The 21,528-nt window shown below is 42.4% G+C and overlaps 2 protein-coding genes across 7 annotated transcripts in view; both read right to left on the bottom strand.

The window, feature by feature from the left end:
• Positions 1-3,457, bottom strand: part of LOC110493374 (zinc finger protein 271-like) — a 31,357-nt gene extending 27,900 nt beyond the window's left edge. For 3 of the 6 annotated variants that reach the window (XM_036948518.1, XM_036948519.1, XM_036948514.1), the window contains exons 1-2: positions 3,339-3,457; positions 2,249-2,459 (exon numbers count right to left, since the gene is read on the bottom strand). In XM_036948518.1, the coding sequence (XP_036804413.1) occupies positions 2,249-2,459; positions 3,339-3,362 (235 nt within the window). In that variant the 5' untranslated portion in view covers positions 3,363-3,457. Of the gene's footprint in view, positions 1-2,248; positions 2,460-2,841 lie in introns of all 6 variants that reach the window. The other 3 variants (XM_036948520.1, XM_036948515.1, XM_036948516.1) reach the window with 2 other exon arrangements.
• Positions 3,458-7,274: 3,817 nt separating this feature from the next.
• On the bottom strand, positions 7,275-15,173 carry LOC110515042 (zinc finger protein 239-like). Its single transcript, XM_036948513.1, has 3 exons — positions 14,810-15,173; positions 13,126-13,294; positions 7,275-10,694 (listed from the first exon to the last, which is right to left on the bottom strand). Exons 1-3 carry the CDS (start codon positions 14,819-14,821, stop codon positions 9,724-9,726), a joined length of 1,152 nt encoding a protein of 383 aa, XP_036804408.1. The 5' UTR covers positions 14,822-15,173; the 3' UTR covers positions 7,275-9,723.
• Positions 15,174-21,528: the final 6,355 nt, after the last annotated feature.

Here is a 21,528-nt window from a genome sequence, read left to right as displayed (position 1 = left end):
AGGCCGTAGTTTCGAAGTAATTACAATTTAGCAATTAAAACACTGGAGTGAGATGTGCAGAAGATGAATGTGCAAGTAGAGATACTGGGGTGCAAAGGAGCAAAAAAAATATATATATATGGGGATGAGGTAGTTGGATGGGCTATTTACAGATGGGCTATGTACAGGTGCAATGATCTGTAAGATGCTCTGACAGCTGATGCTTAAAGTTAGTGAGGGAGATATGAGTCTCCAGCTCCAGTGATTTTTGCAGTTTGTTCCAGTCATTGGCAGCAGAGAACTGGAAGGATAGGCGGCCAAAGGAGGAATTGGCTCTGGGGGTGAGGAACAGCGAACGGAGGAAATGTCATGCTGAAACAGGAAAGGGCCTTCACCAAACTGTTGCTCTAAGATTTCCCTTCGCTGGAACTAAGGAGCCTAGCCCGAACCATGAAAAACAGCCCCAGACCGTTATTCCTCCTCCACCAAACTTTACAGTTGGCACTATGCATTTGGGCATGATTCATCAATCCAGAAAACACGTTAGCACTGCTCCAGAGTCCAATGGCAGCGAACCTTACACCACTCCAACCGACGCTTGACATTGCGATCTTAGGCTCATGGAAACCCATTTCATGAAGCTCCCGACAAACAGTTATTGTGCTGAAGTTACTTCCAGAGGCAATTTTGGAACTCGGTAGTGTGTGTTGCAACCGAGGACAAGACGATTTTTACGTGCTACAGCACTCGGCAGTCCCGTTCCCGTGAGCTTGTGTGGCCTACCACTTCGCGGCTGAGCCGTTGTTGCTCCTAGATGTTTGCACTTCACAATAACAGCACTTACAGTTGATCGGGGCAGTTGAGCTCTTCAGTACGGGCCATTCTATTACCAATGTTTGTTTATGTCGATTGCATGGCCGTGTGCTTGATTTTATACACCTGTCAGCAACGGGTGTGGCTGAAATAGCCAAATCCACTAATATGTCCACATACTTTTGTCCACGTAGTGTATCTTACTCAATGGAAGGACTAAGTTTGATGCAGATCAGATGTGGGTATTTATTGACTATTATGTGAATCCTACAAATCAAAAGGGCCCATTTGGATTCAATCAATTAGCTTCATTTCTCAGAGATTAAATGTAGTTTCAACAACAAAATAATGTTGCAGGAAAGCGAATCTTATCTGTTACCAACTACAGACGCAATTTCATAAGAATCATTGTGATGGTGGTTGTCATGGCTACCTGAAATGACATGGAATGATTCAAGGGGTAAACAAAACTTATGACTATTTTATAGCTATTATGGGTCACTGTCCTGTGTTCTTATTCCATAAACAATTAACCTTTTACTGAATTAAACAGATAGTGTGACCATCTGTACAACAGCTACAGATGGACTATATGTTGCTTAGCAACTGCTTGCCAAGGTTACAGTTCTGTTTAGAATAAGGGTAAGGTTAGGGCCAGGGTTATGTTTAGAATAAGGGTAAGGTTAGGGCCAGGGTTATGTTTAGAATAAGGGTAAGGTTAGGGCCAGGGTTATGTTTAGAATAAGGGTAAGGTTAGGGCTAGTAGATAGTTTGCTCAGCTGGTAGGTCATGGCACTTCTAACGCCAGGGTTGTGGGTTCGATTCCCATGGAGGACCCGTACAACAACAACAAGGTTTGAAAATGTATGCACTCACTAAACTGTAAGTCGCTCTGGATCAGAGAGTCTGCTAAATGACTCACTACTGTAGTGGCTCTGGATCAGAGAGTCTGCTAAATGACTCACTACTGTAGTGGCTCTGGATCAGAGAGTCTGCTAAATGACTCACTACTGTAGTGGCTCTGGATCAGAGAGTCTGCTAAATGACTCACTACTGTAGTGGCTCTGGATCAGAGAGTCTGTTAAATGACTCACTACTGGGGCGGCAGGGTAGCCTAGTGGTTCGAATCCCCGAGCTGACAAGGTACAAATCTGTCGTTCTGCCCCTGAACAGGCAGTTAACCCACTGTTCCTAGGCCGTCATTGAAAATAAGAATTTGTTCTTAACTGACTTGCCTGGTTAAATAAAGGTAAAATAAAATAAATAAACTGTAGTAACTCTGGACCAGAGAGTCTGCTAAATGACTACAATGTGAATGTATTAGTTGACATGCTACTGATGTCTTTAGAGAATCTACAGGTGGACTATCCAAATAAAGTGTTACCAATTAAACTGCTATATATAAAATGGAACTGTATAATCTCTGAGATGTCATTTATGAAGCATGTTTATTTACCAGTATTATCCACGTCCCAGTCTTCCTCCTCCTTGACTACAATGTTAAATATGGGTATTTCACTGCAGTTGTCGATGTCTCTATGGTTAGAGTCAGGAACCAGTGACTCCGGAGGGTTGGGTTCAGTGGAGCAGGAGAGAGGGGGGATGGATGGGTTAGGGTTAGATTCAGTGGAGCAGGAGAGAGGGGGGATGGATGGGTCAGCAGAATCCTAAAATAAAGAATAAGATTTAATTAGTTATATATACCCATCAGAACCCAAAATATAAACCTGTTTTACTCCGATGTTTGTAAACAAAGTAAATGTAAACAAACACAATTTAACCCCAAAACATGGTTAAAACTATCATTTTCATATCATGGATGGTCAGTCATTGCATCAATAGCCCTGTTTATGAATTTGAGAGTGGTTACATTTCTTCAGGCCACCTCTCAGCTTTTTTATTAGCTTCTAAGAGGGGAGGCAAGACCCTTTGTGATCGTTTCAACTAATAATTGAAGCTTTAATACATAGCTAAATGAATTAGCTAACTAGCTAATGCTTTAGGCATAGCCATCCCGACTGGTTTAGCATTAGTTATAGTCATTCTCACCTCATTCATCGTGAATTCTTCAGAAATACTTTCCTATAAAAGTTGGGTCACTGAATTAAACTAAAGCAGATTCTTCTCAAATCCCCGACAGTTCACCACGAGGTCACATTATCTAGCGGATTACTTTCCATACAACTCAGATAGCTAACTAGCTAGGCCAACGTTAGCTAGATCATTTACTTTCCTAGACCAGATAGCAAAACTGTATGAAATGGTCGTTGAAAATATCGCTAACTCCACGTATAAAGTCCGAGTTGGGCAAAATCCAAGTGTTATTTAAACGACATCAAATGATATCAGACACAGTTCAGACACTACTACCAATCTAAGCTAGCTAGCTATCAACATAAGCATCTTCTTTCTTCCAGCCCAGCTTCCGGGTTAGATTCTTCTGTCAATCCGCATTACCGCAAAACAGCAGAAGGCTCTACGGGACACTAGCTTGTTACTATCGTTACAGTTTGATAGAAACCTGAGGAATTATTGACAATATTTACCTGTACACTAAATAATATATGCATGGTTAGCTACCAGCTAGCTACATTAGTGTTTTCCTCCTTCCGGCCTAACTTCCGGTCCATACGAGACTCTGCTGCCGACTCATTCTGCGTTACCGCCCCCATCAGTTCATCTTTTTCTATGGCGGTCCGCAAACAAACGTTTAATTGCATGCCGCCACCTACTGGGCTGGAATGTACGATCAATCCTGATCTGACCAATTCTGCACAACCATGAAAAAAACATAACAACCAAATACTAACTTCTACCACCCCCACCCCCCAAAAACACTCCCCAACCCTCCTACCCCATTAAACTGTATCTATATCATGCTGAATCCCCCCCCCCACCTTAGTATTGTTCAGCAGATCAACAACCATTTCAAATGTAACATCTGTTACCCCCCCCCCCCAATATCTATTTTTCCGTCTCCACAATAACCTTCAATCTGGATTTCTTCTTTCCACAATCCGAGTCGTATTGATAACCGTACCAATAAAAGCTACGAAGTCAACTTTATTTATTATTCAAAGTGTCCTTTGACACCAGACATTCATGAGAGCAAGATTTCTGAACAGGCTTCCAAACCAGCAGAAACACAACCAACCTTAAGTACAGTTGTTCTATCAGTCTTCACTGCAGTTCCACCAATCTGTCTTAACAGCCTCTGCATACTATACACCATGACTCATTCTATCATCTCTGAGCCTCTCTAGCCTCTCTCTACCCGGCATCTACCAAATGCTGCACTCTATTTGTCACATCCTCCCGAATACAACAGGTGTAGTTGACCTTACCGTGAAATGCTTACGTACAAGCCCCTAACCAACAATGTAGTTCAAGAAAAAAAATTACTAAATAAACTACAGTTTAAAAAAATTATCAAAAAGTAATACAAGAAAATTACATAACAATAACGAGGCTATTTACAGGGGATACCGGTACCGAGTCAATGTGCGGGGTTACAGGTTAGTCAAGGTAATTTGTACATGTAGGTAGGGGCAAAGTGACTATGCATAGATAATAAGCAGCGAGTAGCAGCAGTGTAAAAATAATAGAGGGGGGGTCAATGTAAATAGTTTGAGAGGTCAATGTAAATAGTTTGGGAGGTCAATGTAAATAGTTCAGGAGGTCAATGTAAATAGTTTGGGAGGTCAATGTAAATAGTTTGGGAGGTCAATGTAAATAGTTCAGGAGGTCAATGTAAATAGTTCAGGAGGTCAATGTAAATAGTTCAGGAGGTCAATGTAAATAGTTCGGGAGGTCAATGTAAATAGTTTGGGAGGTCAATGTAAATAGTTTGGGAGGTCAATGTAAATAGTTTGGGAGGTCAATGTAAATAGTTTGGGGAGGTCAATGTAAATAGTTCGGGAGGTCAATGTAAATAGTTCGGGAGGTCAATGTAAATAGTTCGGGAGGTCAATGTAAATAGTTTGGGGAGGTCAATGTAAATGGTTTGAGAGGTCAATGTAAATAGTTCGGGAGGTCAATGTAAATAGTTCGGGAGGTCAATGTAAATAGTTCGGGAGGTCAATGTAAATAGTTCGGGGGGTCATTTGATTCATTGTTCAGCAGTCTTATGGCTTGGTGGTAGAAGCTGATCAGGAGCCTTATGGACATAGACTTGGCGCACCGGTACCACTTTCCATGCGGTAGCAGAGAGAACAGTCTATGACTTGGGTGACAGGAGTCTTTGACAATTTTTTGGGGCCTTCCTCTGACACAGCCTAGTATAAACAGTACCAGTCACGGCAACTTATTCAACCTGTCAAATGTCAGTGAGGACACAGTGAGGACCTGTTCATAGGTCTTGCTCACATCGGCTACGGAAAGTGTGATCACACAGTAGTCAGGAACAGCTGGTGCTCTCACGCATGCTTCAGTGTTGTCCCGCTCCTTGAAAGTGGCAGCGCTAGCCTTTAGCTCGGTGCGGATGTTACCTGTAATCCATGGCTTCTGGTTGGGACATGTATGTACAGTCACTGTGTACAGTCTGTGCTAGCAAAACAGTTCTGTAGCGTAGCATCTACGTCCTCTGACCCCTTACGTATTGAGCGAGTCACAGGTACTTCCTGCTTTAGTTTTAGCTTGTAAGCAGGAATCAGGAGGATAGAATTATGGTTAGATTTGCCAAATGTTGTATTTATTAGGGATCCCCATTAGCTGCTGCCAAGGTAGCTACTCTTCCTGGGGTCCAAACACACCAAAGCATCCACATTACATATAAAACAAAAGATAAAACAGTGAACTATGTTTATACTGAATTAACTATTTTATTTTTATTTCACCTTTATTTAACCAGGTAGGCAAGTTGAGAACAAGTTCTCACAACTGCGACCTGGCCAAGATAAAGCAAAGCAGTTGGACACAAACGACACAGAGTTACACATGGAGTAAAACAAACAATACAGTCAATAATACAGTGGAAAAAATATGTCTATATACAATTAGTGAGGTGAGAAAGGGAGGTAAAGGCAAAAAAAGGCCATGGTGGCAAAGTAAATACAATATAACAAGTAAAACACTGGAATGGTTGATTTGCAGTAGGGAACCGGAAGGAGAGGCGGCCAAAGGAAGAATTGGTTTTGGGGGTGACCAGAGAGATATACCTGCTGGAGCGCGTGCTACAGGTGGGTGATGCTATGGTGACCAGCGAGCTGAGATAAGGGGGGACTTTACCTAGCAGGGTCTTGTAGATGACCAGGAGCCAGTATGAAGCGTGGGCCAGCCAACAAGAGCGTACAGGTCGCAGTGGTGGGTAGTATATGGGGCTTTGGTGACAAAATAGATGGCACTGTGATAGACTGCATCCAATTTGTTGAGTAGAGTGTTGGAGGCTATTTTGTAAATGACATCGCCGAAGTCGAGTATTGGTAGGATGGTCAGTTTTACGAGGGTATGTTTGGCAGCATGAGTGAAGGATGCTTTGTTGTGAAATAGGAAGCCAATTCTAGACTTAACTTTGGATTGGATGTGTTTGATGTGAGTCTGGAAGGAGAGTTACAGTCTAACCAGACACCTAGGTATTTGTAGTTGTCCACATATTCTAAGTCAGAGCCGTCCAGAGTAGTGATGTTGGACAGGCGGGCAGGTGCAGGCAGCGATCAGTTGAAGAGCATGCATTTAGTTTTACTTGTATTTAAGAGCAATTGGAGGCCACGGAAGGAGAGTTGAATGGCATTGAAGCTCACCTGGAGGGTCGTTAACACAGTGTCCAAAGAAGGGCCAGAAGTATACAGAATGGTGTCGTCTGCGTAGAGGTGGATCAGAGACTCACCAGCAGCAAGAGCGACATCATTGATGTATACAGAGAAGAGAGTCGGTCCAAGAATTGAACCCTGTGGCACCCCCATAGAGACTGCCAGAGGCCCGGACAACAGACCCTCCGATTTGACACAGTGAACTCTATCAGAGAAGTAGTTGGTGAACCAGAGGCAATCATTTGAGAAACCAAGGCTGTCGAGTCTGCCGATGAGGATGTGGTGACAGAGTCGAAAGCCTTGGCCAGGTTGATGAATACGGCTGCACAGTATTGTTTCTTATCGATGGCAGTTAATATATCGTTTAGGACCTTGACTGAGGTGCACCCATGACCAGCTCTGAAACCAGATTGCATAGCGGAGAAGGTATGGTGGGATTTGAAATGGTCGGTAATCTGTTTGTTGACTTGGTTTTCGAAGACCTTAGAAAGGCAGGGTAGGATAGATATTAGTCTGTAGCAGTTTGGGTCAAGAGTTTCTCCCCCTTTGAAAAGGGGGATGACCGCAGCTGCTTTCCAATCTTTGGGAATCTCAGACGACACGAAAGAGAGGTTGAACAGGCTAGTAATAGGGGTGGCAACAATTTCGGCAGATCATTTTAGAGAGAAAGGGTCCAGATTGTCTAGCCCGGCTGATTTGTAGGGGTCCAGATGTTGCAGCTCTTTCAGAACATCAGCTGACTGGATTTGGGAGAAGGAGAAATGGGGAAGGCTTGGGCGAGTTGCTGTGGGGGGTGCAGTGCTGTTGACCGGGGTAGGAGTAGCCAGGTGGAAAGCATGGCCAGCCGTAGAAAAATGCTTTGTCACGGATGAATAGGAGTGGAAGGTAGAAAGAAGTCAGGTGCAGAGAGCAGAGAGTTCAAGTAAAATAGGCACTTTATTTCCGGCACAAACGGTCATGCCCAAACACAGGGAGGAAAACACTGACCAACCCAGAACACAGGGCTGAAAACACTGACCTACCCAGAACACAGGGAGGAAAACACTGACCAACCCCAAACACAGGGCTGAAAACACTGACCAACCCAAAACACAGGGCTGAAAACACTGACCAACCCAAAACACGGTCCGGAGCACAAAACCACAGCCAACACTAAACGTGAACACAAAATAATCCCCCACAAACTAGATCCTAACAAGCTAAAATAGGCTAGAAAATCAAGAAAACACAAATAGGAACAGGTGCAACTCATAAGACTAAACTAACAGAAAATGAAAAAGGGATCGGTGACGGCTAGTAGGCCGGTGACGACGACCGCCGAGCCCCGCCCGAACAGGCAGGGGAGTCGTGACAGTACCCCCCCCCCCCCCCCGACGCACGGCTCCCGGAGCGCGCCGCCACCGGCCCCGTGGGCGACCCGGGGGGGGGGGGGCGAGGTGCCGGTCGATCCGGGTGGAGGCGGTGGAAGTCCCTCAGAAGTGAAGGGTCCAAAATGTCCCCCACCGGATACCCAGCACCTCTCCTCCGGACCGTACCCCTCCCAGTCCACGAGGTACTGTAGGCCCCTCATCCGGCGTCTCGAGTTTCAGGCATTGGAGTGTTTCAGGCATTGGAGCTTAAAAGGATCTTGGATAACTAAAACACGGCAGACAGAGCAGGGTTTCTCTCCTGAATGCGTACCCCTCCCAGTCCACGAGGTACTGTAGGCCCCTCACCCGGCGTCTCGAGTTTCAGGCATTGGAGCTTAAAAGGATCTTGGATAACTAAAACACGGCAGACAGAGCAGGGTTTCTCTCCTGAATGCGTACCCCTCCCAGTCCACGAGGTACTGTAGGCCCCTCACCCGGCGTCTCGAGTTTCAGGCATTGGAGTGTTTCAGGCATTGGAGCTTAAAAGGATCTTGGATAACTAAAACACGGCAGACAGAGCAGGGTTTCTCTCCTGAATGCGTACCCCTCCCAGTCCACGAGGTACTGTAGGCCCCTCACCCGGCGTCTCGAGTTTCAGGCATTGGAGCTTAAAAGGATCTTGGATAACTAAAACACGGCAGACAGAGCAGGGTTTCTCTCCTGAATGCGTCCTGAAGTGATCCTTCAAGGTGGATGATTGAGTAAAACTCTTCCCACACACAGAGCAGGAGTGGGGTTTCTCTCCTGTGTGTAACTTATGGTGTCTTTTCAAGGCTGAGGCGAAAGCAAAGCTCTTGTCACAGTCGGGGCAGGCATAAGGTTTCTATCCAGTGTGTTAGCACAGGGCTACGTTTTCTCATGCTGTCAGCTGGTCGTGTTAGCACAGGGCTACTTTTCTCATGCTATCAGCTGGTTGTGTTAGCACAGGGCTACGTTTTCTCATGCTATCAGCTGGTTGTGTTAGCACAGGGCTATGTTTTCTCATGCTGTCAGCTGGTCGTGTTAGCATAGGGCTACGTTTTCTCATGCTATCAGCTGGTTGTGTTAGCATAGGGCTACGTTTTCTCATGCTATCAGCTGGTCGTGTTAGCATAGGGCTACGTTTTCTCATGCTTTCAGCTGGTTGTGTTAGCACAGGGCTATGTTTTCTCATGCTATCAGCTGGTTGTGTTAGCATAGGGCTACGTTTTCTCATGCTGTCAGCTGGTCGTGTTAGCATAGGGCTACATTATTTAATGGGAAAAGCTTAAGCAAGAGTTCTCAAGAAACTAAGCCTAAGTTTAAGCAAGAGGTCGCAAGTATGGGCCCATTAAATATCTAAGCAATAGTACAAAATAAACGCTTTAGCTCACAAAAGCAGGATCCTCCTTCTTCTCTTTCACTTTGACATACGGTACTAGAATAGACACCTGCTGTTGTGATCCCTGTCCACGAGATTGGTTCAGGGAAGAAGCAGCTACATTTTTTGGCAAGGACATGATGTCTTTGACTGGATCGGTTTGCTGACGAGGGAGAATCTATTCCTACAGAGAGAGCAGGGGTAAGGTTTCACCCTAGTGTGAACTATCTGGTGTCTTCTGAGAAGTGCAAAAGCTGAGAAACTCTTATCACACTGACAGCAGTGGTACGGGTGCTCTCCGGTATGCTGTTGCATGTGTATCTTGAAAGTCCACGATTGGCTGAATTCCTTCCCACATTCTGAATAGCTGTACTGCGTGACACTAGTGTGGGATTGTTTGTGTCTTGCTAGAGAGCTAGGGTGAACAAAGCTCTGATTACAGGTGGTACACTGGTAAGGTTTCTTTATCACCATTGACAAAAACAACAATTTCCTCCTCCTCCTCATTGACATTAATTGCCAGCTCCTGTTCCTCGTCTTCGATCTTGATATTCATAGTTTGACTGCCCGATGATGCCGTATCTCGAATTCCCAGTGTACACTGGTTGCTATGGTTACTGGCATGACTGCATTGATGTTTGCGAAGACCTTCGGTCGAAGCGAAACCCCTCCCGCAATCAGAGCACTCGTAAGGTTTCTCTCCAGTGTGCACAGTCTGATGCTGCCTGAGCCTCGACGGTGACTCGTATCTCTTCCCACACTGTGAGCATTGGTAAGGTTTTGGTGTGGGTGCTCCTGTATGGCGTCGTACGTGTCTCGATAGAGTTCCCTTACAGCCAAAGCTCATCTCGCAGTAGGAGCACTGGTGAGGTCTCTCCCCTGTGTGCTTTCTCATGTGCATCTTCAGTTCATATGCAGAGAAACATTCCTTTCCACAATCGGAGCACGGGTGCTTCTTTGTCGCGTCTGGCTGTTTCTCTCCAGGGTGGGTCATCTGATGTCTTTCCAGGTGGGGCTTCAGTGTGAATCGCTTCCCGCACACAGAGCACTGGTAAGGCTTCTCTCCTGTATGTGTTCGGCAGTGTCTCTTCAGTTTGGAGGGGTGAACAAAGTCTTTTCCACATACTGGACAGACGGAAGACTCCTTAGCAGGTTTTGTGTGTGTTCTTAGGTGTCTGTTTATATTGGATGGGTGAGCGATTTCTATTTCACATTGGGGGCATCGCCATGGCTTCTTAGCCGTAGGATTCTCCAGGTGTTGTTCTGCTGATGCCTCTTCACTAGAGCTGGAGTTAGGATTCTCCTGGTGTTGTTCTGCTGATGCCTCTTCACTAGAGCTGGAGTTAGGATTCTCCTGGTGTTGTTCTGCTGATGCCTCTTCACTAGAGCTGGGGTTAGGATTCTCTCCTGTTACAATAGGACAAGAAAAGTTCAATGACAAATTAGGGATGCACAATTTAATCTATGAACATATCGGAATCGGCCGACATTAGCTAAAAACGCCAACTAGTTTAACGCCAACGTGCTGGCTTGCATACCTATATAATGTATATGACGTAATGACGCCATGTAAAATGTTGTGCTACACGTGCAACACAGCTTTCCTAACCTAGCCCACAATGTCTGCTGTGTGGATCGAGCAGTCAACAAGTCCAGCAGTCATTTGAAAGAGTAAGACAATTTCAGCGAGACAACTCAAAAGGCGAAATCCATTCACGCCAAGATAATGGGATTCATTGCCCTTGACAATCAACCGTTCTCTGTCGTGGGTGATGTTGGCTTTCGCCGACTGGTCGAGCACCGGTACACATGTTGCCCTACCGGAGTTACACAGTAGTAGCGTCACTGCTATTAGCTTCACGACATACTATGGCCGTTTGGGTCTTTGTGTGCCAAAAAAGACACACGTCAAATAACACAGTTCTATTATAGAATGTTATGTGGTCTGAATTAGCACGTCGAAGCCAAGCGCCACCAATACTATCAGTAGCACTGTCAAAACTGTACAAAAAAAGTCTGCAAACAAGCAAACACCGGCCACGAGCGATGTGTTTACAATACTGCGTTGGTAATAAAGCATTATTTGTTTGACCGCAACTTCTGGGGTAGCTAGCTTTAGCTTTAGTTTGGTATCTAGCGTTTAGCTTGGTATCTAGCTAGCACCAATACAACCATCTTGAAAACAATGACCAGTTGAAACTGCAGTCATTTTCATTATTCTTAGCATTATTCTTGTGAGTAAGTATTAGCTAAGAGGCCACTTGTTTTTCACCTATTGAAATTGAACTTAAGTTCATGAAAATAAATAGCTAGCCAGCTACTTAACTTTGTTGCCCAAAGCTAACGTTATAAACACTAACTGCAAAGTCCACTATTGTAGCTAATCCTAAATTGTCGCTAGCTTCACATAGATGGGTTCGACCATTAATCAAATAAGAACTGTCTTATAAATTAGGGTTATTTTAGATGATGACACCTCACTATTTAGTTAGCTAGCTAACTATAGCTACTGAAACAGATTGTCGTTTTGCTATGTTTTTTGGGGAAGAACATTATTTGCATCCATGAGCGAGCTAGCTTTTTTTTATGACCAGCTCTGTAGGTGCGCGAGACAACTTTACCAGCATCATAGCAATACGTATCGATGAACCGTTGTGACATATGAAGTACGAGTGATTGTGTAATCAATGTGTAATAACTATGTAAAAAAAATTGTATGAATGCATTAAATTATTATGTGACATCATATTCAGGTCCTGATTGGTCAACAAGCTTATTTGACACGTCTAATAGTGTTACTTGACACACAAAGACCCAAACGGCGTTCCATAGCATGAGAACTCCTGGTTGAGAATGAAACGATGAAACAGCACAGCAAGTAAGTGAAAGAAATAGGTTTTGATTATGTTTCACTGGTAATGGGGACACACGTCAATGCCAACTAAATAACTTTTCGGTGTGTGTGTGTGTGTGTGTGTGTAACCTTTATTTAACTAGGCAAGGTCAGTTAAGAACTGTCATATTGGTGCATCACTACGACAAATACATGATTCTATTCTATTATTTGTAATTGTCCTCGGTTTTTATTCTGCAAACGAGTGAATTAAACTGCTATATATGGCAGTGTTTTCACTATATTCATTTAAAAGTGTATCTCGGCAGAATTGTTTCCGCCACTCCAAAATATATGATAATTATTATAATTAAAATGTTTTACAAATATTTCTGCCAATTACGCCATTTTCTTCTTCCCCGGGGTCAGATGAAGTCGTGGATACCATTTTTATGTCTCTGCGTGCAGGTTAAAGGAAGCTGCTAACTAGCGTTAGCGCAATGAAACTTCCCTCAAACTGCGCGCAGAAACATACAAATGGTGTCCATGAGTTCATCTGACTCTGGGGAAGTAGAAAAAGCCCAAAATCTCGCACTTTCCCTTTAAGATCAGAGTGAAACGTTACAATGTATACTTGAACAGTGGTAGGAATGAGAGCCAGGAGGGCACAGCCACTGCAATGTATATTTGAACAGTGGTAGGAATGAGAGCCACGAGGGCACAGCCACTGCCTGCTCCTCTTCATCTCCCTACAGCGCAGTGGAGCAGCATCTGTTCTATTACAGATGGTGTCAACATTATTACATTTATCATGTGTTTTGGAATAGAATGCCCTTTTAAAAAAGAGTCCCCAGAAATGACCTTCTCCTCACAGTCGTTCTACAAACAGTCGTTCCCCCCCCCCCCACCGCCGCTGCTGAAAAGAATCCTGGGGGAAACACTGTACGGAGCAGAACTATATAATCCCATTGATATCATTAATTCAGTATCTATAGTAATACTTACCAGTATTATCCACATCCCAGTCTTCCTCCTCCTCCTTGACTACAATGTTAAATCTGGGTATTTCACTGCAGGTGTCGATGTCTCTATGGTTAGAGTCAGGAACCAGTGACTCTGGAGGGTTGGGTTCAGTGGAGCAGGAGAGAGGGGGGTTGGATGGGTCGGCAGAATCCTAAAATAAAGAATGACTTGTTATAAAATGGCGACATTCATCATCAGCTACCACTTGCGTGTTTGAGAGTTCCAAAACGTGTACGCACCGCAGTGTTCTAGAACGTTTGCTTTAATACTTTCTGAATTGCGTTCCATTGTGTTGAAATTGTGGGAAGGTGTGCGTTAAACACAAATGCTTAATTTGTAAATGATGTCTGAGTGTTGGAGTGTGCCCCTGGCTATCCGTAAATTTTTAAAAAATCAAGAAAAATCATGCCATTTGGTTTGCTTAATATAAACAATGTGAAATTATTTTTACTTTCACTTTTGATACTTAAGTATATTTTAGAATTTACACTTAGTTTTGATACTTAAGTATATTTAAAACCAAATACTTGCTGGGTGACCTTCAGTTTTACTTGAGTCATGTTCTATTAAGGTATCTTTACTTTTACTCAACTATGACAATCGGTTACTTTTTGCAACACTGTAACTGTGAAGCATCCGGTTGGTGTTTCCATACTACCAAATATGGTGATGAGAGGAAACCCAGTGGCCGGCTGGGGGAGAAGATGGAGTGAGATGGATTTTGGCCGACATTCTGCACATTTTCTCATCGATTAAACATTTGATCTCCATTCAGTATTCTGTTTCCAAAACTAGAATCTGTAACAGAGTGGACTGCGTTTAGTAGACTTTACCCTTTGCAAAGTTTAAAAAAAAAATAGTGTTGTTTAGAAGGGCGTATTGGGAACACACACACTTAAGAGTAGACATTCCCTAATGCAAATATCCAAATAAATGCTAGGCTCTCACTAGCTCGTGTTTGGCTCTGCCCACTTCCTTGCTTGTTCTGCAAACTATGATACATTTTCTCCCATCGGAAACGACAGGCTCTGGTCGATCTTGGGTTAGTTAAAAAATATATATTTGGTAATACTGTTGACCAATCACAGACGAAGGGGCGTAGACTTCAGCTACCAAATTTCAACTTGCCTCAAGAAAATAAAACGTGTGCTCGAACGTCACAAATGTTCGTCATAATACATGTGCGCACTGTTTCGACGGAAAGCATGCGACAGGCTTTAGGCAACGCCATCCAGACTGGTTTAGCATTACCCACCTAACATCAGCTACAGTCATTCCATAGAGATAGAGGACACAACATTGTATATGTTCTATTATGGCATCTCTGAGAGCATGGGCAGCGCCATTGAGGCTATCTCCATTTTGAAGTAGTCAATTTTCTTCTTCTACTTCTATGAATTGGTAAACAAACTGAAAGGGTGCGTACGGCCACCTGGAGGGTGTTATTTAAACAGATATAAAGCCACGGTTGGCAATTGACTGTCACCTGCAGTTTTGGAACGTTTTCTCACAAATATAATTAATTGGCTGATCCCTCCTGATGACCTGGATGGAATTATGAGATCCTTCTTTAACCCACCGGAAGTCCCACCCAGTTGATTACTTCAAAATGGTGAACGTCCTCAATGGTACTAGTCCTCCATCTGTCTCTATGAGTCTTTCTCACCTCATCCATCATGAATTCTTCTATAGCTTCCTAGGAATTATGTAGTTAGAGCACTGAATTATAGCAGATTATTCTGACATCACCGTTTTCATTCCACTGACCGTTCACCACGAGTTCACATTAGCTAGATAGCTGAATGCTTTCTATACAGAACTATTTGAAAACTAGCTAAATCAGTAAGCTAGGCTTTAGCTAACCAGCTAACTTACTTTACTAGACCCGATAACAAAACGATATGGAATTGTGGTTGGTTCCACGTTTATAGTCCGTGTTTGGCAATATCAAAATCTACTTTAAACCGTATCAAATGATATCGGACACATTTTCACACACTTGCAAAATAACCCCGCTAGCTAACTATCAACGTTAGTATGTTTCTTCTTCCGGGTTAGATTCCTCAGACGATCCGCGTTAGCGCCACCATCTGTTCTGGAGTTCAAACAGCAAAAATATGAATGGGACTTTGTCTCCAGTACAGTAGTGTATGTAACAGGGTTATATTGGTGATTCCCTTTGCCACTTTATTGTTAAACGCAAGACGAGTACTGTTACATGTACATACAGCACAGTATGATATAAACAGGGTTGTGTAAGTTACTTTCTAAATGTAATCTGTAACAATCTGTTACCGGTCCAAAATGGTACTCAGTAGGATAACCCGAACTCAGTAATGTTATCTGATTACTTCCCCTTAAGAGGCATAGATGGGTTGGTTGTTTAACAACAAAACCAACACATGCGCAACTATGGGGAAACAGAGTTGGCTGATGCTGCGTTCACATGCTAGTCAGAAACAAGGAGGACATTTCCGACTTGCTGATTAGTTGAATACAGCAGGTGTATAACTAACTACAAGTTAGCAAGTCGAACATTTCATAGTTTCGACTAGCACTTGTACTTAGCATTAGACTGTTGACAACATGTATACTATATTTAATCTCCAAATGTTTATTGAAAACAAACACATTTGCATAATGAGCACTTGTCTCACATACATCGTTATGGTTGTTGGTTAGCTTGCTAGTGAATTTTTTGCCATATTAGCATAAACATGACATCCGTCAAAACAAGACATCAATACAATGAGCACTACCTACGATTCCCCACATGGAAACTGATTTTATTCATTTAGTGACACCTCTAGCATTACGATGCCGTGCCTTAGACCACTGCACCACACGGGAGGTCCCCATGGCAACCTCTTGTCACGGAGGGGGTTTGTTTATCTCGCCCGGGTTACACCGGTGGGAGGAGTTGGTACCAGGTTGTAAGTGATTGCATTAGTTGTGGAAGCGGGCTGCCTCCCCGGCATGAACCAGGCGGGAAGTGATTGCATTAGTTGTGGAAGCGGGCTGCCTCCCCGGCATGAACCAGGCGGGAAGTGATTGCATTAGTTGTGGAAGCGGGCTGCCTCCCCGGCATAAGCCAGGTGCTCTGGCTGACATGAAGTCGCCTACTTCCATAATAGAGTAACACTTTAATTAGTCATTACTGATTAAAACAGACACTCTTCACTTCTTGAGCTCAGCAGCTTCATAGTTTATATAAAATAAAAATGGAGATTGTATTTTTTTTAAATCATTGCAATGATTTATTTAATCATGACACGACTACTGTGCGCAGGTACTGTTGTAATCAGGTGGTGATATTCCACACAGACACCGAGACCCGCCTGCGAGAACTTCAGAAGAAAACATTTAAGTGCTCATGAATGAAAGACAATTCAACAGAGTAATATGACAATTATAACAATTAAAGTTATTCAAATAGTATATTTAGTGTAAACCAGACAAGCGTCCCGACTCAACGGATGGTCATTAAAAAAAAAGGCGTTGATCACAAATCTTCATAGTAAAATAACACTTGCTTGGCTTTTCACCCGCTCCCAGAACCTGAACGTAAAGGACCAGTGCGCCTCTATGTGGCCTCCCACTGATGATGACATCACAGCCTGAACCTCGGTGTTTGGCCCTCCTCAGTCAGAATTAGCATACAAGAGCATACAAATCATTTCGATCATGTTTTTGGTTTTGTTGTGCGGACCCTCTACAAATGAAACTCTCAAGGCGAACATCTGTCGTAACTGTGGTGGGGATCGGAGAAGAAGAACACACATAAATAACGGTACCCCCCTGTATATAGCCCCGCTATTGTTATTTTACTGCTGTTGCTCTTTAATTATTTGTTATTTTTACTTTTTAATTTTTTTTTAGGTATTTTCTTAACTTCATTGTTGATTAAGGGCTTGTCAGTCAGCATTTCACTGTAAGATTCTGTTGTATTCAGCATTTCACTGTAAGATCCTGTTGTATTCAGCATTTCACTGTAAGATCCTGTTGTATTCAGCATTTCACTGTAAGATCCTGTTGTATTCAGCATTTCACTGTAAGATCCTGTTGTATTCAGCATTTCACTGTGCGATCCTGTTGTATTCAGCATTTCACTGTAAGATCCTGTTGTATTCGGAGCGTGTGCCAAATACAATTTGATTTGATGCTAGCAAGCACATGAATTCCCACTACTTTTAACAGTCGAGACAAAAGTAGTGAGATTAACCACAGAGATAATATATCCGTCTGGTTTCCCGGATATAGACTAAACCTAGTCCAAAGGCCGTCTATATGAAGATGATATAGGTTAAGCCTGGTCTAAAGGTCGTCTGTATGGTCTAAAGGCTGTCTGGATGAAGATGATATAGATTAAGCCTGGTCTAAAGGTCGTCTATATGAAGATTATATAGGTTAAGCCTGGTCTAAAGGTCGTCTGTATGGTCTAAAGATCGTCTATATGAAGATGATATAGATTAAGCCTGGTCTAAAGGTCATCTATATGAAGATTATATAGGTTAAGCCTGGTCTAAAGGTCGTCTGTATGGTCTAAAGGCTGTCTGGATGAAGATGATATAGATTAAGCCTGGTCTAAAGGTCGTCTATATGAAGATTATATAGGTTAAGCCTGGTCTAAAGGTCGTCTGTATGGTCTAAAGGTCGTCTATATGAAGATGATATAGATTAAGCCTGGTCTAAAGGTCATCTATATGAAGATGATATAGATTAAGCCTGGTCTAAAGGTCGTCTATATGAAGATGATATAGATTAAGCCTAGTCTAAAGGCTGTCTATATGGTCTAAAGGCTGTCTATATGGTCTAAAGGCTGTCTATATGAAGATGATATAGATTAAGCCTGGTCTAAAGACTGTCTATATGACGATGATATTGTTTAAGCCTGGTCTAAAGGCTGTCTATATGAAGATGATATAGATCAAGCCTGGTCTAAAGACTGTCTATATGAAGATGATATAGATAAAGCCTGGTCTAAAGGCTGTCTATATGGTCTAAAGGTCGTCTATATGAAGATGATATAGATAAAGCCTGGTCTAAAGGCTGTCTATATGGTCTAAAGGTCGTCTATATGAAGATGATATAGATTAAGCCTGGTCTAAAGGTCGTCTATATGAAGATGATATAGATAAAGCCTGGTCTAAAGGCTGTCTATATGGTCTAAAGGTCGTCTATATGAAGATGATATAGATAAAGCCTGGTCTAAAGGCTGTCTATATGGTCTAAAGGTCGTCTATATGAAGATGATATAGATTAAGCCTGGTCTAAAGGTCGTCTATTTGAAGATGATATAGATAAAGCCTGGTCTAAAGGCTGTCTATATGGTCTAAAGGTCGTCTATATGAAGATGATATAGATTAAGCCTGGTCTAAAGGTTGTCTATATGAAGATGATATAGGTTAAGCCTGGTCTAAAGGCTGTCTATATGAAGATGATATAGGTTAAGCCTGGTCTAAAGGTTGTCTATATGAAGATGATATAGGTTAAGCCTGGTCCAAAGGTTGTCTGTATGGTCTAAAGGCTGTCTATATGGTCTAAAGGTCGTCTATATGAAGATGATATAGATTAAGCCTGGTCTAAAGGCTGTCTATATGGTCTAAAGGTCGTCTATATGAAGATGATATAGATTAAGCCTGGTCTAAAGGTCGTCTATTTGAAGATGATATAGATAAAGCCTGGTCTAAAGGCTGTCTATATGGTCTAAAGGTCGTCTATAGGAAGATGATATAGATTAAGCCTGGTCTAAAGGTTGTCTATATGAAGATGATATAGGTTAAGCCTGGTCCAAAGGTTGTCTGTATGGTCTAAAGGCTGTCTATATGGTCTAAAGGTCGTCTATATGAAGATGATATAGATTAAGCCTGGTCTAAAGGTCGTCTATATGAAGATGATATAGGTTAAGCCTGGTCTAAAGGCTGTCTATATGAAGATGATATAGGTTAAGCCTGGTCTAAAGGTCGTCTGGATGAAGATGATATAGATTAAGCCTGGTCTAAAGGCTGTCTATATGAAGATGATATAGATTAAGCCTGGTCTAAAGGCTGTCTATATGAAGATGATATAGATTAAGCCTGGTCTAAAGGTCGTCTATATGAAGATGATATAGATTAAGCCTGGTCTAAAGGTCGTCTGGATGAAGATGATATAGATTAAGCCTGGTCTAAAGGCTGTCTATATGAAGATGATATAGATTAAGCCTGGTCTAAAGGCTGTCTATATGAAGATGATATAGATTAAGCCTGGTCTAAAGGTCGTCTATATGAAGATGATATAGATTAAGCCTGGTCTAAAGGTCGTCTATATGAAGATGATATAGATTAAGCCTGGTCTAAAGGTCGTCTATATGAAGATGATATAGATTAAGCCTGGTCTAAAGGCTGTCTGGATGAAGATGATATAGATTAAGCCTGGTCTAAAGGTTGTCTGTATGGAGATGATATAGATTAAGCCTGGTCTAAAGGCTGTCTGGATGAAGATGATATAGATTAAGCCTGGTCTAAAGGTCGTCTATATGAAGATGATATAGATTAAGCCTGGTCTAAAGGCTGTCTGGATGAAGATGATATAGATTAAGCCTGGTCTAAAGGTCGTCTATATGAAGATGATATAGATTAAGCCTGGTCTAAAGGTCGTCTATATGAAGATGATATAGATTAAGCCTGGTCTAAAGGCTGTCTATTTGAAGATGATATAGATAAAGCCTGGTCTAAAGGCTGTCTATATGGTCTAAAGGTCGTCTATATGAAGATGATATAGATTAAGCCTGGTCTAAAGGTCATCTATATGAAGATGATATAGGTTAAGCCTGGTCTAAAGGCTGTCTATATGAAGATGATATAGGTTAAGCCTGGTCTAAAGGTTGTCTATATGAAGATGATATAGATTAAGCCTGGTCTAAAGGTCGTCTGGATGAAGATGATATAGATTAAGCCTGGTCTAAAGGCTGTCTATATGAAGATGATATAGATTAAGCCTGGTCTAAAGGCTGTCTATATGAAGATGATATAGATTAAGCCTGGTCTAAAGGTCGTCTATATGAAGATGATATAGATTAAGCCTGGTCTAAAGGTCGTCTATATGAAGATGATATAGATTAAGCCTGGTCTAAAGGTCGTCTATATGAAGATGATATAGATTAAGCCTGGTCTAAAGGCTGTCTGGATGAAGATGATATAGATTAAGCCTGGTCTAAAGGTTGTCTGTATGGAGATGATATAGATTAAGCCTGGTCTAAAGGCTGTCTGGATGAAGATGATATAGATTAAGCCTGGTCTAAAGGTCGTCTATATGAAGATGATATAGATTAAGCCTGGTCTAAAGGCTGTCTGGATGAAGATGATATAGATTAAGCCTGGTCTAAAGGTCGTCTATATGAAGATGATATAGATTAAGCCTGGTCTAAAGGTCGTCTATATGAAGATGATATAGATTAAGCCTGGTCTAAAGGCTGTCTGGATGAAGATGATATAGATTAAGCCTGGTCTAAAGGTCGTCTATATGAAGATGATATAGATTAAGCCTGGTCTAAAGGTCGTCTGTATGGAGATGATATAGATTAAGCCTGGTCTAAAGGTCGTCTATATGAAGATGATATAGATTAAGCCTGGTCTAAAGGTCGTCTATATGAAGATGATATAGATTAAGCCTGGTCTAAAGGTCGTCTATATGAAGATGATATAGATTAAGCCTGGTCTAAAGGTCGTCTATATGAAGATGATATAGATTAAGCCTGGTCTAAAGGTCGTCTATATGAAGATGATATAGATTAAGCCTGGTCTAAAGGTCGTCTATATGAAGATGATATAGATTAAGCCTGGTCTAAAGGTCGTCTATATGAAGATGATATAGGTTAAGCCTGGTCTAAAGGTCGTCTGGATGAAGCATCTTAAAGTAGGAGTGCTGATTGATGGTCAGCTTCCCCCTTTTTAGATCCCAATAAATAAGGTTACATGGACAGGGGGACCTGATCATAGATCAGCTCTCCTACTCTGAGACACATGATACATAACGGCCCCATGGAGCAACAATCGGTTTCTCTATTGAACCTGCTATTTAAATGCAGAACTAGTCTTAAATCGGTGTCCGGGAAACTGGCCTTAAATGTTGTCAGCAACGTAGAGGTGGTTAAAGGAGCAGTCTGCAGTTCAAACTGGCCTTACATGTTGTCAGCAACGTAGCGCTGGTTAAAGGAGCAGTCTGCAGTTCAAACTAGAGGTCGGCCGGTTAATTAGGGCCCATTTCAAGTTTTCATAACAAATCGATAATCAGCATTTCTGGATGCCGATTATGGCCATGATTGCATTCAATTCCATGAGGAGACTGAGTGGCAGGCCGACCACCTGGTACGCGAGGGCAGCAAGGAGCCAAGGTAAGTTGCTA

This window comes from Oncorhynchus mykiss, chromosome 17 (genome assembly GCF_013265735.2).
Source record: "Oncorhynchus mykiss isolate Arlee chromosome 17, USDA_OmykA_1.1, whole genome shotgun sequence".
Classification (NCBI taxonomy): domain Eukaryota; kingdom Metazoa; phylum Chordata; class Actinopteri; order Salmoniformes; family Salmonidae; genus Oncorhynchus; species Oncorhynchus mykiss.
This window is presented reverse-complemented; position numbering and strand designations above follow the sequence as displayed.

Coding starts and splice junctions, on each gene's coding strand:
- LOC110515042 (XM_036948513.1), bottom strand. Junction 10,695..13,125: donor CTGGGATGTGGATAATACTG/GTAAGTATTACT, acceptor CTATTGTAACAG/GAGAGAATCCTAACCCCAGC.